Raw genomic sequence first — 17,623 nt, forward strand, 5'->3', positions numbered from 1 at the left:
TTCAGGGTTTTCAAACAATGATAAAACACAGAGCTGCCCAGGGCTTGCTCTCTGGGCCTGTAGCGTGATGGCATTGACAGTTGTATGTTTTGGGGAACAACCATTCATTGTCTTCATCTGTTGGGCTCTTTTGAGCGGTCAAGACCACCTCATCATTCACTCACCATGCCAGCCTTGTCCTGGGCCATCCACCCAAACGGCAGTGGCGGGCCAGCTCCAGACTGCTGCACACTGGAAATGCACGTCCAGTGTTCTGTATCACTCGTGGGCCGTTGGCGTTGCACGGCGGCGGCGCTGGAGAGTGGCTCGACGCATCCTGTCGGGGTAAAGGTTGCACCAGTGGGCTCAGGCACTGAAGGAGCGGAGCTGGACCCCTGGTGGCAGGGGTGTGTGTGTCGGGCCTGGGCAAGGCCATGCACGGGCTGCGACTACACTGCCAGCGTCGGAGTCAAATAACAGACAGTTAAAAAGTGGCAGCTACCATTAAGTAACTGTAGGTTTTCTTTTTACAGAAGATAATGAGATGGCTACAGTGGTAGTGAGCACTGGTGGTTTTATTCTGGAATGCATCGGAGAATGTGGGTTTTCCATGGTGATATGAGCTACAGAGAGTGTAGTGCTGTTGTTGATTTGATTCCTCCTCTTTGTCTTCCAGCTCATTTTCCAGATCACTCCCCTGAACGTGATCCAGTGGCTGATGGTGCTGAAAATCTCCCTCCCAGTCATCCTCTTGGATGAGCTGCTCAAGTTCACAGCCCGCAACTACCTGGAGCCTGGTAAAGAGCTGTCCAAGCCTGCGAGTGGCAGCTGCACTCTGTCCGCATGCACTGAGGGCATCTCTTGGCCGTTTGTGCTGGTTTTCTTCCCTCTGATAGTCTGGCTGTACAGTACAGACACTAACGTCTCTGACATGTTCTGGTCATGACTGTTGTAACAGGCTGCTGTGGGTGAATTTTACAAAACCGTACTAAACTAAAACCCATAAAACCACCATTTTTGTACTTGTCTGAATAAGAGAAACTAAGTTCACCATTCCATCGGCTGTGCGTGTCTGCTGACATGGGTTGGAGAGTTATCGTTGCTTTGTCAGTGACGTGGTTTTTTTATTTTTTTTTATGGATTTCAGATTCTTATTGTCTTGGTGTCTCATTTCAAGTAGAATCCAATAAGTGTTTTTTTCGCCCCTCCCTTCCACAACACAACTGGTTTGAGAAAATGTGCATTGACATGTATAGAGATTTAACACTATTTTATGCAAATGTATTTTGTAGTTCTAAAAGGAGAGCAGGGGGAAAAGAGCAGGTACAGGATTCTGTGTACTAATGTTTTATCGTTTTTTGGTTTAAATTCAGAAACCCTTTGAGCCAACGGACATGCACCATTTAAGTGATGCATCACGAGTGTTTTATGAATGTTTATTGTTGACAAAAACCAACAATGAAAGCTGCATGTACTGTTCTTGCATGAACAGCTCGTGGGTAATTTTTCTTTGATTTGAAGACATTTGCCATGCTTGTTGTGTGTCACTGTTTTTTTGTATGAAATAAGCCAGTTTTTCTGCACCAGGCAGAGCACAGCTACCTCAACACAATTGATATTGCTTTTTTCTAGATCCCACCCCTCCCATTTTGTTCTTAAGTTTACATCTTGGTAATGTTTGAGGTATGCCTATACTTGCTCGTGCAGAAAACAAGTCCTTCCCTCTGTTTCACAGATGTTTTTCATATCATTTTAAGGATATTTATTTCTGTCTGTTTTATCTGAATGGTCATTCATGGTTTGTTTGTTTGGGTGGGGGGGGGATGGACATAAAGATGTAAATGCTACCAGTTTCTTAAAAGTTGGGATTAATTCAGAAGTTGAACAAAAAATTGCCCGGTGAAGTTACGTTTAATTAAAACATTGTTTTAAGTGGACTTTTAAGAATATCTAACTTGTCTTTTTTTTTCTTTGAAAAATACACACACACCTGAACCTTTAACTAGGCTTTTGTCTTAATTTAGAAGCACTGATGCATCATATCATTGTGATCATTTCTATACAAAGTGTTTAGTGCACATACTTGAATTTATATATAATAAGTGGGTACTTGTGTGATGAGCTGAGCACAAAAACAATGCTGTGATTTGGCCCTTGTTCATTGTGCCTGTTGATTTCCCATAGTCCAGGGCTCAATCAGTAGCCTTTTGCTTGTCTGAACTCTAAAGGCAAAAGGCTTTCTGTTAGAGGACTGTAAATTTGTACATAACACATTACCAAATATTATCTTTGTGTATAATAGGAAAGTTTTAAGGCTTGCCCATCCCATCCCACTAATTCTAGTCTACACCAGGTGTGCTATAGATGATAACCTTCTGTACCTCTGAAGCATGCTTCCTGCAATATCAGGCCAGTACTGCTGTGTTCTTGATTCACAAGTGTTAACAAGCCTAATTGTGCTATTTCCTCCAATGCCTTCCAACGTCTCCCCAACGAAGTGAGTACCACTGCCTGCATGCCCGAAAAGCACCACCTCACTCACTCCATAGCTCCCTGCCAGTATGGGTGTGTCCATTGGGTCCCTGCATTTTCCAGTGGTGTTAAAATAATAAACCACCTAGAGCTCCTTGAAGGTCTTGATGACTTACCCACCAGAAAAGCTTAATGAATTAATTAATACTTGTCTTTCAGTTCTCATGTGACATTGCTATTGCAAAAACAGTGTTTGTACCATGAAGGTGCACATGTAGAGTGCAGGCTGCATCCTATAGCCCAGACATCGCTGATTCAAGTCTTGGTAAACATGCTGCTAAAAGCCCCCATTGGTTCTGGGCTTCGGTTGACCAGGTTGGCCATAGTTTGCCATGCAAACATCCCATGCCAGCTTGTGGAAGTTTCAGTGTCACCCGGAGTGGACATGCCATACTTATGGAGAAAAGCATGTACAGTCCTCACCCCTACCACCTGTTGGTTATTGACAGATACTCATTTTTATATTTAAATTGATAACCATATTGGACCTTTAAACCTTGAGGTCAGGGTCTGACTTAAGTACCTTGCAACAAAAGTGTCATCAGCCCAGATTTAATCGTTAAAAGGATAATTAAGTATGAAATATTTGCTTTGCCAAAGGCTGATGGCTTCACATATTAGACCACATTATTTTAAGAGTGATCAGAGATGCTGTTCGTGTTCCATGAAGCCAGAAAACCTCGCTAATAGAGCCGATTCAAAAAAACTCCCACTCAGGTTGCGTGACATTCAGCTGTTCAGACAACCCAGGCCAGAGAAGAGATGGTAAAGGCACCATCGATGTCTTTCAATTCTGACACGAGTGATGTGGCTGTGGAAACAGACACTGGTCTGTATTTAGAAACCATTTGGAATTTGGATCAGTTTTGCAATAGTGGTGCATGATGTGGAAAGGGCTTTGGTTTAAGTATACGACAGTGGATTTCTAGGGGAAAAGAAATCTGGGGCTTGATGAGGTCTTTTAATACATCGGCATGATGAATGTCCAAGGCTGGAGTGACACCAGTGAAATGGAGGTTACTTGTGTAAGCTTTAATCTGGTTCTTCCCCCAATAATTGAAAACAAATTCAAAGTACTGTGCAGTTACAGTTACAGGGGTGAGGACTTGTACTTGAGGACAAGTTATTGCATTTTTTTTAAATCCAAAGCAAGAAAAAATAGCCTATACTTGGTTGCTCACAGCTCAATGAGCAGTTTCTGTAAATGGATTTAAAAATGTCATGTCGGGTGTGATTTCAGTGAATCTGATTCTAGATGAAGATAACCCTCTTTTTATAGCGTTGTGATGCAGTAAAGGCTACTGCCTGTTGGAAATCAATGGTAAAAGCACCTACCCTTCACTTTCTAAAATCTATTGTAAATTTTTAAAGCCTGATTCAAGATCAAATGACTACTCTTTTATAGCTGGAAGCTTTAAATTGTGGTACAGCATCCCCAAAGCAAAGAAATGGAATTATATTAAGTGCTCAAATGGACACTCGGAGAAAACCAGCCTGGAAACCTGATCGGTTTTCATTCAGGACACCTATACTAGAGGTTGTAGTTCAGACGTCACTAACATGGCGGTATTCCCCTTTCCCTGCGTTTCCCAGCATGGTGTTATTGCAAAATCCATTCTAGCCCTTGAGTAGTTCTCCCTGTTTCTGAGGCTTTTTAAGGCTGCTGGATAGGGGGAACTGCTAAAAATAAGCTAAAACATCAGGCAAGAATTTCATGATCACAACAGCATTTTCTGAACTGCAGCTGCTTGCAGTTTGGAAATGCACAAGCTAGATGTTGGTCTTTTAAACCCCAGCAGTGCCACATTTGCTTGCAGGAAATACCATTTATTCCCAGCATAACTTATCCTTCCTATTAAAAAAAAAAAACTTCCCTTTTTACTCCTCCTCTTTAATCCTTCCTAATCTAATGCACCCCTTTACACTAAGCAGCTGGATATTAAAGTCTCTAAAATCAACCATCTCGGGAAACGGCAAACACTCATTACTTTAAAATTTTCTATCAGTCAAATCCCAAACTTTACAAGAAGTGGCACATGAAAGGAAACCTTATTTTTTTACCTAAATGACTCGTTCTGTTTAAATACTGCTTTTTAGTAGAGGGTGACTAGCTCATTTAAGATTTTTTTCCCCCCCATCTATAGCATTTACACACAGTGGTTCACAAAGCATAAAAAAGGGAATTGTATTGACTCAGAACTCTGTCCAGGCTTGTTGTATGTTTGTTGCTTGTTACACTACTGATTCATCTTTTTTCTTTTCTCTCTACAGCAAGAGAACTGGTGTAACTCCAGCTTCTCTTTTAAAACTCTTTGCAGAAATGTAAGGTTTTGTTTTAGTGTTGTGCATGTGTGTTTTGAGCAGCACCACATCTACCAAGACCTGCATGTATAATATGTGCAAACAAATATATACATTAAAAATGGAAACTGTTTTTTTTTAATGGACAAAAAAGGTGTGTAACTACATAGGAGACGCAGAAATGAAACTGTGCAAATCATCTTTAAGAACTGGGGGCAACTCTCAGGAGAAGCCCTTGGACATCACTGCATGAAGGCGAACCTTAACGAAGATGTAAGGAGTTTTCATGCCAACTTTTTAAACACTTCTGTGTAAAATGTCATAGTTTTATATAATTGTACAATATACTGTAACGCATGTTCTCCAGTTGTAAGTAGCCAAAAACTGTATTTTATCTGAAGTTTATAACAAGCTATGTACAATATCGCTAAGTGCTATATATATAAAATTCCATGAGAAGGTAGTACAGATGTTGAATGTTAAAGCTCAAAACCATTATTTCATTTCATGATCCGATACTTTTCCTAAGGAAAGCTTTTTTCCGAGTGTGCAGAATAACCGACTAGGCCTTTTTTTGTTTTGCACTGTAATAATGTAACTATTATTTAAATAAGATATTGCAATAGCTGGGCAGGCATTGGTGCAACAGAACTGTGGTGCAAACATACTGAAACAAGCAGTCAGATCCTTTAACGGCAAGTCTGAACCCTGAGCGACTGTAATAAGGCAGTGCTGTTTTTTTCAGTAATGATTGTTAAAATGCATCACGTGACTTATGGTTTCAGGTAAATAAAAGAATTCTACCAGACCCTTGCGTGTGGTGTTTGATGTGTTTCTGCAGCAGAACTTTTAAGTGAGAAAAAAAAATCACTTCTTGTTACAGCCTCCTCTTGGCTCACAACTATGAACTATGAACCCTGCACCCTGGGGGAGAGAGAGGTGTAGGCAGACCCCCCCCCTGACTTCACCACCATCCTGCCACTCATCCTCTAACAGCACGTTACCAAGTCCTTCAGAGAAGGCAGCACAAGCCCACCAGCACACAGGAGACTGCAGGGGTCCCTCTGACACCAAACACCAAGAAACCCTGCCTGACTTACCCCACCGTAACCTTGCCAGTGGACTCCACTTCTAGAACCAGAGGCACAGTTGGCTAGTGGCTTGAACCCGTGAGCATAGGTCTCACCCCCTGCATAAGCAAGGACCTTTGCCAGAAGAGAACTTAAGCAATCAAATGCTGCTTAACATGATAGCCATACTTAATTATAATTATGAATGAGATGCCAAAAAAGGCATGGGGACAAAGTCACTACAGTATGCACCACACATGACTTGTAAAATGAGACAGCAGTAAAGATGGAGACTATGGATCCTCATGATGCCCTAATCCAATTCAATCGCATTTGCACTGTTACAGACAACACAATTCACAGCATTTAAACAAAGGCGATTGCATTCTGTACACAGAATATGGACTGGTTTCTTGCTCTCTCTTCTAAACAAAAGATAAAATGGTTTAGCCTAGAAGGCTCAAATCCACTCCTATATAGCAACAGGAACTTCTGATTTTAATTATAGTACAGTCCTTAAGGTTCACACCCACCAAAGGTAATGTGATTGTATAGAATCAGGTATCAAATTTGCAGCAATATTTATCCAAATCTACATCTGTTTTAAGCAGTGAAAGAACATGTGGAAGGTAGTCTGTGTCTATAAGAACTAAAATATGGATTTGATGCCAGATATCCCAGTAATATAAATTTACTCTACTAATAATGCACTTTTATTTTAAACATCACAAAGTTACACATACATAGTTTAGCCAGTTTCTTCCAATGAACGTCCTTCTTTCAACTTTTTCTTCTTATAACATACAGAAGTTAAGAGGTTATATTTCACATATGACAAAAGTGTTCATCAACATCTTAAACCACGTGTGAAAGGTAGTCATCAAAAATCCAGGTTCTCTTTCATTACGCTGCATTGCAGCTCATTAAGACATTTGTTGTGGGGAGGGGTATACTAAACTAAACTACCTATTGAATAACTTAATCAAGGTGACTGACCATGATCTATTTAAAGTTTCTTGAGAAGCATAGAACCCCAGACCATGGTTGGAGACCACTAGAATACCAGGACTGCAACACATCAAACAATACAGTATGACAATTTATTAAATCATTTATTAAACACCAATTTGAAAAAAAAATCCCACGTTATTAATTATAGAACTCCACCTAAAGCTACAGTACGCCAGTGCCTTAGAACAGGTATTCACTTCTGGTCCTGGTCTAATTTTCAATCTATCACCCTGGATTCTAAATAACTCCAATTGTTCACTCACTGGGTCTTTCCTTCTGAAGGATTATGAGTTACCTGAGAAACCTGCGGTATTTTGGCCCTCCAGGACCAGAAGTGAATATTAATGCTTTAGAAGGACAGCTTGTTTCAGGGAGCATCATTTTCATCACGAACACTCTAATTAGGCAACATCTAATGGCAGATCCACCACCTGAAATCAGCATTCCCTCTTTTCGGCTTGATTGTTAGTTACTGAGTCAGAATGGCCAAGACATTTATATTAAATGCATTTTTTAAGCAGCCCTACGCTCTACTTGTCAAAAGAATTAACAGTGATGAGAAAAATGAAATCTATTTCTGTCCAGGTTCTCCGACAGGTTTATAAGCATCGGTCAGACCAATTCCACCCACAGTACGGTTTCTCCAATTAGAAACCAAACTGTGATTTTCAGTACCTAGCACAGCAGCAGAAAACAAGAGTGGGTGGTAGGTGTGAAACCGAGACACACCTCGGTTTTAGATAGATACACCTAGTGTAATCTATGACCAACCCTGCTGCTGTAGTGGCTGGGCCACAGTTGCACAGGTTTGATCTTCTGTCGTGATGACAGGAGCTGGGCAAGTTTTAGAGGTCAGCCATTCAGCTGTGATGACTGCATGCAAACATGAACATGGTATTCCTAAAGTGGAGCAGGAAGGGGCGGTACTTGATTGCACTTATTCAAATAAAACAATCCTACGGTTGTAAAACCAGAAGACCGACGCAATGGGTTCTGATGCACACTTAGAATACTGCACTTTGGAACAGTGACATGAACACATGCATAAATAAAGCCACTCCCCTTGCACACATACTGGAGCAGTGGTTCCTAACCACTTGGAGGAGCAGCCTCTTCTCTTGGGGTTTTACTCAGACAAGTTCTTAATCACAAGGCTTGTTAATGGGGGCATACCTGTAAATTCGCTTTCTCATCTTAATAGGTCAAATGGGATTGGCAATTGATGAACCTTGTAGCAGAGTGATGAAGTAAGTCATCAATTTAGAGCCCTGCAGGAATTAAAAACATCAGACAGGGTCCATCCAGGACCAGGTTTGGGAACCATTACAACAGATGGCTGTGATCTCCATTGTCCAATAGAAGGAGCACAATACATCCTTAGTTCATCAAGACTGGTGGACAACTGTAGTTGAAGGGCTGGTGAATATTGACATTGTCCGCAGAAGTCAACTAACTTTAAAAGCAGCCTATATATCAATTGCACAATAACGGTCAACGAATGGGGTGTGCTCAATTTTCTGGAAATAACTACGTATAAAGGAGCAAATGTAATAGGAGAAAGTGGGGCTATGGAAAACAGATGTCAGGGATATGTGCAAATTTTGTACTTTAATTTTTTTTATTAACCCTACACATGCCTGCAAATCACAGAGATACAGTAAAAGTCTGCTCATGACCATTGTTTTGTCAGGATTCTGAATGAAGATGGGACCTAAGGATGATTAAAAAAAAAACTCCTGCCTTCATAAATACTGCAACACTAAGTTGCCATCTTCCTGTAACCCACATAAAATAAAAAATATTCTGATACATTTTAAAAATATAATCCTCTCACAACAACGCAAAAACATACTTAATCTCAAATAAAATAATCCCAGCTCAATGAAAACACACCAAAAAAAGACAACCACTCAATTATCACCCAACTCTACACATCTTTGTTGTGTTCTTTGCCTCTCTACCATTCCCACCTGCTAAATCCTGTGTTAGGAGCCACAATCATTTGGGTTAACTCTTTATGGTGTGAAATACAGCTTGGGGACTTTCAGTTCAGACCTACCAAAGACAGCTCTACAAAGAACAAGCCAGGCATAAATAAAAAAAAATGAGGAACGATCCAAATCAGTTCTCACAGTTCAAGCTATAGGATTGCCTTTTCTGACTGTTCTCATAATAAGGCTTAACGCAATTCCTTGCCCCATCATAAGAAAACAAAAACACGATTTCAGATCAAGAAAAGCGTACTAGAAATTCCTTAGAACTTCTAGTACTAAGGGAAGTTCAGAGGTCATTATCCAATACAGTTCTTTCCCATCTTTAACCTAATTAAGAATAAGCTGGATTCTCAAACTGAACAATACTGAACAAGCTGACCTGAACCTTATAATATTTCAAGCAAGCTAATGTCACTGCCCTGCCGTCTGTGTCCTGGACCGCTTGTACACTTGGGTAGGAAGGCCACTGGTGCGCCTGACACTGAGCAGGTGGTGGTAGCCCCCTGTGAGACAGGTGGGGGGGGGGGGGTAATTCTCTTTGCTCCAGGGGGCAGTAATTCTGAAGCCACCCTCTCATCACAGACACCGACAGAGACGCACACAGCTCGCACTCGACCACCGAGCGCACGCGGGTCACTGCATGCCGAACCACTGCTCCTGGTCCGCCCACTGCGCCGCCTCGCTGTCGCTGCCCTCCAGGTCCCCGTCCTCCCCGCTGCCCTCCATGTCGTCCACGTCCTCTTCGGCCGTGGCCTCCGTGGGGCTCTCCTCCTTCTCCATCTTCTGCATCCCTTCCAGGGACTTCTGGTCATTGGGGTCCAGGCTGCAGGGACACACAAGCGCGGGCTCTCTCATGCTCTTGTACTGCTGTCTGCGGGGAAAGCTCAAGAGTGTGGAGCCCGATTCCCACACAAACAGACCACACGTCAGCTACTGGCTCGTATACTTCAGCTCCACTAAAAAGGCCCTAAGCCTTAAAGCATGATCCATGCCGTGTTACCTGCAAGATCAAGAATCTGAATAGTGTACCAATCATGCACTATTGATCACTTGTACTGAAATGTCTCCTATTTTTTAACAGTATTATCCAAGTATGAGGGGACCAGATCCAGTTTTGGTTACTTTTTTAAGAAAAAAAAGCACATTTAATATTGATCCTGTGGAAGAAACAAATATTTTAAGATTCAGAGTCATCATTTGTTCACAGGAAATGCCTCCACAGTCTGTCATTTCCCTCTGGTGTCATTGTGAAAGGCCACCACTAGGGGACACTGCCTGACGTGCAACAGTAAATGATGCAAAATTACAAAAAGCACCACAGGCACGTTTATTCTTTAGAGATGTGTTGGTCAAACGCCCTGTGACCTTGTTTTGAACAGATAAGAACGATAAAGGAAGTAGCCATGAAAAACTTATTCCCTGCTAATAGCAGCAATGTTTGAAATGTTCAAACATTGACAAAAAAAATGTAAATTCAAACAAAAATTACTTTAGAGCTACTTACCTCAGAGCAATGCTATATTGGTCCATAGCCTCCTGATAATCATTCACTGCAACCAGAAAGTCACCCAGAATCCTGTGCAGCACACAGTCACTCTGATTAGCCAAGGCGTTTCTCAGAAGAGCAATACCTTCCTCGTATTTCTGTTCCCGACCTAAAACAAAGGGAAAAAAGACTGATAAACAACTTAATATGACAATCTACTTTCAGCATTCTTGACTACTCTAGCAGTTTTGAAAACTTTAGTCTAGTCATTACACAGTACTGCGTTACTTTGCTACAGAGCTCTGTAATTGTGACACGATGGCAAAACACTTTGCTGAGAACATTTGTTTTAATAAAAACAGAAAGGAGGAATGTAGACAGTACCTCAATCTGGAAAGTAACATTATGCACTTCAAACTTAAGTTCCTCCTTCTTTACCTCAGTTCTGAGCCACACTCACAGTCCATCCTGAAAGGGTTTTTTTTTTAGCTGACACTCACTCAGCAGCTCTGCTTTCTTCACGACAGCCTTGATGTAATCAGGTCTCTGGGCTAAAGCCTTGTCCAGCAGTGTCTTGGCTTTCTCCTGGGTCATGGGGTCCTCCAGGCACACTGTGGCCAGGATAGTCAGGGTCTGAGCATTGGCACCAAGAGTCTTGTAGATGTTGTTGGCCATTCCCATTGCTTCCCGAATGCCATTCGATGCCAGATAGCAGTCAATCAAACCTGGAGCATCCACATTTAAAATAAAGAATGAAAATTGAAAATAAAGAATTTGAAGCTGTTTACACGCAGACAGGACAGACAGGTCATCGGTGCTGTTCACTAGACAACCGTTGATTTCTGGGGTCATTGTGTGTCCTTTAAGGAAATGTATCTGTACTTTCAGTTCTAGTCCATGCACTATAAAGACAGCTAAAATTGTATAATACTCAGATTCAGGTCTGAAGATAACCTCTAATTATCAGAATTAGGCAGCAGTAGCGAACGGGCCTTGCCTTCGTAGCAGTCCAGGCGGCAGGGCGCGAGCCGCATGGCTTCCCTGAAGTGAATGATGGCCTCCTGCACACGGCCCATGTTGCGCAGCGCCGCCCCCTTCAGCAGCAGGGCCTGCACGCTGTTGCTGTTCAGCTGGATGGCCTTGGCACCCAGATAGAGTGCCCGCGAGTACCGCTTACTGTAGAAACTGTGGCACCTACATTCACACAGAACAGAGAAAACACTGATCAGTGGACTTTATTCACAGCAAGACAGCCAAGGAGCGACTTGGGCGCTGTAACTCAGGTACGCTTGTACTGATCATCCAGGAGGTTAATAGTGGAAATTTGATCACAAAGTATTTCTTGGAGTAAATCCATTCATCCATCTTTAAACCATTTTATTCGATACGTCGTCGGGGGAAGCCGGAGCCTGTCCTGGCTAGCAATGGACGCAAGGCAGGATAGGCCCTGGATGGGACACACCTGTCAAATCTCAGGGTACACACAGACACACACACTCACACCAGGGCCAATTTACCCAAATGTCAATTAACCTACCAGTATGTCTTCGGACTGTGGGGATAAACCAGAGCACCTGGAGGAAACCCAAACGAAAAGGGAGAGAACATACAAACTCCATGCGGATAAAAGCCCCAAGAATTGAACCCAGGGCCCCAGTGCTACAAGGCAAGCTGCCACAAGGCAGCAATACTAGACACTGCGCCGCCATGCCACCCCCTTGGGAGGAAATACCCACTCTACTCAAACAACAGATCAAATCAAAAGAAAAATCAAAGGACTGCAAGAGTAAGTAAAATCAGTAACTGTACGTTTTGTCTCACACAGGTGTACATCATAACACAGAAGACGCCTTATCAATGTTGATATCAATTGCATCTTCCAAAACAGTGTTTGTGGCATTACAATACTGGTGTGACCAGTTAAGAAGCATGTCCTGTTTCAAGTACATCTCTTCATAGTTTATAACCAGAGCTGGCAGTAGGGGAGAGAGGCAACAAAGCCTCTCCACTCACTGGCTAATAAAGAGTCAAGTGCCCCCACAGTGTTGCTGTAGACTAGAAATCAAACTCAGGATCCTGCAGCTGTGCTGAACTTTCCCAAAACACTCACCCAGATATGACCCAGGGCTCAGCATGCTGGTCCGAGATATTGAACAGTCTTCCGCCCAAGATCTCCACATCCTCCAGGTGTCCCTCACGAGCCATTAGGTACCCATAGACATCCATCCCTAATAAGAAAGACAACATGATGGCCAAAAAGGAAAGTAACAGGGAATAAATACCTGGAACTAATGTACGTCACATTCTAAAGGAAACAAGCTCAGAATGTCTTACATTTTCTTACATGTACATTTCCATGCACAAGCATAAAGCCTTGAGACACTGCGCCGCAATTAACATCTAATGCAACAGATAGTTGCAGGAGATTGTATGTGAACAGCAATTACAAAGTGTAAATGTGAGAGACGGTTTGGGTGTGAGTGCTTTATGGCTCATCTCAAAGAAACCTTGAGCATGTGAATGCATATTTAAAGGAACGACGTGAGAGTGTGAAGTGGATGGCCTTAGAGGAAGAGTCTGCAAGGTTACCTTTCCTGTGTTGGGCTGAAGTCTGAAGAGGTGAGCCGTAACGGATTAAGGAATCATTTGGGGGAAGCACAAAAAGAAAAATTTCTATTAAAAGAAACAAAACATAGTACTGCAAAGAGTACAGTCCGTTACCTTTTATCAAGTAGGGATCCAACATCTGAGCTTGTTCAAACTTAAGAATTGCATTTTTAGTGTCCCCAGCTCTGAAGTACAGATCTGCCAGGCTCACTAGCAAATCAGCATTGTCACGCAACAGAGATTTCTTCTCCAGGGAGCTTAGCAAAAGAAAGGGTATCATTAGAAGGCTTAGTAACATAGCCTACAGTTTTTAATGGTACACGCTGTACAGTGTCATCAGCAAAAAATAAATGCCAATGCTCTCATCACACAAATTTCAGACATCCTGCATCTTTACATTTTGTCTTGAAAATGTGACTCAAACTTCTTTATGCAGCAATCTTTAGATATTCGGCTCACTGAACAGAAAATCAACATGAGTCACACTTTAACTCATTCTTTACTTCATTAAAGTCCCTATGTCTAATAAATGTTTGCTAAATATAAAGGAATTGTGTATTGAACTTCCGTAGCACTTTGCATACGATAATAATAATTCCTTACACTTATACAGCTTTTTCTTAACACTCCTCTCAAAGCACTTTACAGGTAATGGGGACTCCCCCCACCAGCCAAAGTGTGCCAGAATGCTCACCACACACCAGCTATCAGATCCAGTGCTGTATCTCAATAGTGCAGTAATATGCACTAACATTGCTTCTTTAGGGGCTATATCTGCACCACCAGCAATGGCCACTAGGTGGTACCTTTTGACACTTTTTGGATTTGATTTTTAAATATGAAGATGGGAAAAGAAAAATGCCATGAAAGATTAACAAACCAAACCAATGCTAATACTTTTTTAAAGAACAACAACTCAAGAATTCAAGCAAAGTTTGTCAAAATCTCTTCATCATGAAAAAACATACATTGTAAAAACTGAATTACTTCTGTTTGATATTTAATAGTAATACTTGACCACTGGATCTGTACAAGTGTTCTAAATTGAGAATTTAAATCACCATATATTTATCTTTGACAGCTAACAGGAAAATGAGATTTAAAGGCAGTTTGCCTAGTATCTTCTTTCAGTAAATGGATTTCATCATTTTACGGAAAACAACTGGCAATCAGACTTTAACGGTACAGAAAATAACAAATGTTATTTACAAATGTTATTTTCTAAATAACACTTGCCAACTTTATTTTTTCATTTGTAATAAAATGAACTGTTTTGCCAATACTGGAACAAGTTTATAAAGGCTAAGACTGCTTCTAGGTTTTGCAGTTCTTTATTTAGTGAAGGAAAGAGTTAGCACTGCTTTCTGAAGATCACTACAATCTAAAACTACAATCTAAAAGGAACAGAATTTGCCTATCGTAAAGTCTTGTGGGAGTATGGAAAAAGCTACTCAGTCACATTGAGTTCCCTGGCTTCTTCCAGGAAATGGCAGGATGAGATTCTTGGATCAGTTAACTACCAAGCAGGCTTCATAGACTGAATGACCTCCTCTAGTTTGGGACTTTTTTATGTCTCACCAGATAGTATTGATGGCTCTCAGGTTGTCCCCAGCATGTGAAAAAGCATAGGCCTTTATCCACACGGAAAGCCAGTCCAGGCTGGGGATGCTCTGAATCACGTCCATGGTCATTGATGCGACTTCTGCTCCTTTGACAGACAGGGACAGCAGACCTGCAAAACACACCGACCTTTAATCCAGGAAACAACATGAAGCAGGACCACGTACGCCGCTGACTCTAGTTATAACCTGGCATTACCCGATGTTTTAAAAAATAAAAAAGATGATGGATTTCCTCGAGCTGGAGACGTGCAAGTGTCAGCTATAATATCTAAGGAGAGTTCCAGTATTCCACTAAAGCAAAACACTAATGGCATCTTGTAAGATATTTTGCAGGATTCATTTGACCATCTTCATATAAAAACTCCATAAATGATTAACATTTTGGTCTAGTTTACCTTTTTGTAAAAAAATGATGTCCTATATTTCCTTGCATTAAGTTTTCTTTGCTCTGGAATTTGGCAAGTGGTGGACTGCAATGTGGCAGTATACCTAAGCACCCTTTATCGGTAATAATTCATTTAGAAGGAATAAATGGTAGCATGCTAGGGTAGCATTACAGTTGGGAGTTATATACTTTTCATACAGAAAAACAATGCACTACATCAATATTCTGACTTTAAGGGTGCACTGAAAATATTACTGGCACATTTTCTTTACATGGCTGAAAATGTAAACTACTCCAATTTTTACATAGTTTTAATTAAAAAGGGTACTATGTTTCAAACCAAAGAAAAGCAATACAACCTAGAGTTGAAATCTTAAATTCTATTTAGGTCAATTTCAGCCTTAAAAGCGAAGGGAAAATGTGCATTAGGTATAACAAAAGTATACAGTCAAAGCAGAGAGCATACACACACACACTCCAGAATTCTTACTAGTGCAAAAGCTTGCAAAACTAACTTCCCTCTCAAAAACGGGCCATTTCTAACTTGCAAAAACAGACATTTTGCAAGCTAAATATCTTTAAGCATCTAGGGGAGATGGAATGGGATACCATGTGAAAACAAACTACATATTAAAAGTATGTACCGATAATAGCATCAAGAGCAAGAGGACACTGTCTCAGAACTTCTTTATAGCTGGTTACTGCTGAGCGCTCTTGCCCAGCTTTCCTGTACAAGTTAGCCAACATCATGTTGATCTGAAAATAAAAAATACACACTGCTGAGTGATTTCAACATCTGAGCTTAGCTATACAACATATCAAACACCAATTCTAATGAGTATTTTAAATAGCATGTTTAGTGTAGGTAATTTGCACTCTTTTATGAAAACAGAACATTCCTAAATAATAGGTGAAGGAAACAATCAATGCACTGATTTGCATGCAGACGTTTTTATGGCTCTAGAAATAAACACTACTATACTACACTACTAACAGAAATACAAATAACCATTTGCTAAGATTAAAGAGTTTACAAAACTTAGAAGACATAAATACATACAGTATATACTGACATTTATTGAGCACAACACTACAGCTAACCTTGGGCGTTCTCTGCCTTGATGGAATCCCATCCAGAACTGCAATGGCATCTTTATCCAGCTTGAGAATGGTGTAGCACTCTGCAATTTTATACTTCACCTCAATCTCAGACGGAAGGCTCTAAAAACAAGATATGTGGACTCTTTATCACTCTCAATTTAACCTGGAGGCTAAAAATTCTAGATTTTATTTTTATTGCCTTTTGGTGTTTGTCATATTGAAGTCAATTCACCTTTTATACCACGTTAATTTGAAATGACTATTTTAGAAGCAAATAATTTCAGCTTGTCACACTAAATACTTGAACAAGACCTCTGTGTTCCTCATGCACAATTTAGATTTGCATCAGTATATATATGACCTATCTTTCACTATAATACAAACTTAAAAATCCAGTTGATTTTAAAGCATTCATGTGATTACCGGGACCAAATGGATCACCCTGCCTGGGTAGGTTTTTTTTTATCTCTGAGTGACCAGTTAAATGGTACCTAAAACTCTTAGTCAAGTAAACAGTATGTACCTGTCCTTGCAAAGAGGATGCATTGCTCCCAGCAGAGGTCCTTACTTTAGAGGTCTTGCTCAACACTTTCTTCTGCTGCAAAGCCATGCTGTACTTGCAAGCTGCATTCCGGTACTCCTTATCATGGAACAGGGCATCCGCGTGGTACACCAGCAGCTGGTATTTCTGCGATGGGGAAAACAGCTCCCTGGAAAAAAACATTTGCATGCACATAAAACAATTCATGGATTGAACAAAATCTAAAATGCAGCTGCAGGAAATGGCTCATCAATATAGGTAATGCATACTATAGACACTTCTGCAAAAGAGCTCAACACAAGCAGTGAAAAGAGTTTGGTCTACTCTGGTGCTGTACTCTATGTTGAGTAAATCCCACCATTTACATTATTTTTTTTCTGCTCTCTCCGGAGATTTTGCAAATAGTTTGCATAAATGATTAACAACTATAAAATGATTTGCTTGTGAATGGATGTACTCATTCCCTTGTCTACGTCCGACCTATATTCTATTATCGTTTTTGCATGAGTGCACTAGTGCATACGGCGTACCACTTCATCACTTGTTTTGAGCACTTCCGTTACACTATAATAGTGAGGTATCATATTTAATGGAGCTCACACATCTTCGTTAAGGGTTTAAAACACGTTTTCAAAAAACTGTATTGATAAAAGCTCCACATATACTACATATTATATGCAGAGGAGTTGGTCCAGAACCTGTCAACGAAACGAAAGGTACATACGGGTTGTTGTTACTCATTGTAAGTAACAAACTGCTCAATATCCTGACATTGGAGTGGAGTCCGGCGGCTGCCATCTCTCGAACGTGATCTATAACATTCATTTTTTTAGCAATTGTGGTTTCCAAAGACAAAACAATCGACAAAAATAATCAAAACAGCTTTCGTTAAACCCTCCTGATAAACTTCTCCCTTATTGCATCAAATATGGCGCCTCTGAGGTCTTAAATAGGGGGGTCCTTTCAAACGCTGCCTTCAACTGGCCTCTTTAAA

General features: G+C 40.9%; 2 protein-coding genes across 5 annotated transcripts in view; one reads left to right on the forward strand and one right to left on the reverse strand.

Moving 5' to 3' along the window:
- The window catches only part of LOC148641725 (sarcoplasmic/endoplasmic reticulum calcium ATPase 2a), a 49,940-nt gene extending 44,320 nt beyond the window's left edge, over positions 1-5,620 (forward strand). Inside the window, exons 20-21 of one of the 3 annotated variants that reach the window (XR_015929837.1) lie at positions 656-2,476; positions 4,783-5,620. Coding sequence is in view for 2 of the 3 variants with exons in the window: in XM_088618332.1 (XP_088474458.1) it covers positions 656-925 (270 nt within the window). In the remaining variant the exon portion in view is untranslated. Of the gene's footprint in view, positions 1-655 lie in introns of all 3 variants that reach the window. The other 2 variants (XM_088618333.1, XM_088618332.1) reach the window with 2 other exon arrangements.
- A 952-nt stretch (positions 5,621-6,572) lies between these two features.
- Positions 6,573-17,581, reverse strand: anapc7 (anaphase promoting complex subunit 7). Of its 2 annotated transcripts, none has more exons than XM_088618336.1 (11): positions 17,354-17,581; positions 16,657-16,798; positions 16,089-16,208; positions 15,632-15,743; positions 14,559-14,712; positions 13,095-13,237; positions 12,484-12,601; positions 11,371-11,567; positions 10,874-11,098; positions 10,392-10,542; positions 6,573-9,710 (listed from the first exon to the last, which is right to left on the reverse strand). In XM_088618336.1, the coding sequence occupies exons 1-11, from the start codon at positions 17,452-17,454 to the stop codon at positions 9,521-9,523; spliced, it is 1,653 nt and encodes a 550-aa protein (XP_088474462.1). In that variant the 5' UTR covers positions 17,455-17,581; the 3' UTR covers positions 6,573-9,520. The 2 variants fall into 2 exon arrangements, with proteins under 2 accessions (XP_088474462.1, XP_088474461.1); XM_088618335.1 differs by having other exon boundaries at positions 16,612-16,798.
- Positions 17,582-17,623: the final 42 nt, after the last annotated feature.

This window comes from Lepisosteus platostomus, chromosome 24 (genome assembly GCF_059453375.1).
Source record: "Lepisosteus platostomus isolate fLepPlt1 chromosome 24, fLepPlt1.hap1, whole genome shotgun sequence".
In the NCBI taxonomy this organism is placed as follows: Eukaryota; Metazoa; Chordata; class Actinopteri; order Semionotiformes; family Lepisosteidae; genus Lepisosteus; species Lepisosteus platostomus.

What these genes read in the sequence shown, in the direction of transcription:
- anapc7 (XM_088618335.1), bottom strand. Translation starts at nt 17,454, where the DNA reads ATGAATGTTATAGATCACGTTCGAGAGATGGCAGCCGCCGGACTCCAC. An exon ending in GGATCCCTACTTGATAAAAG is followed by an intron (nt 12,602 to 13,094) that starts GTAACGGACTGT and finishes CTTTCTTATTAG; the next exon opens with GGATGGATGTCTATGGGTAC. An exon ending in CAATATAGCATTGCTCTGAG is followed by an intron (nt 9,711 to 10,391) that starts GTAAGTAGCTCT and finishes GTGTCCCTGCAG; the next exon opens with CCTGGACCCCAATGACCAGA.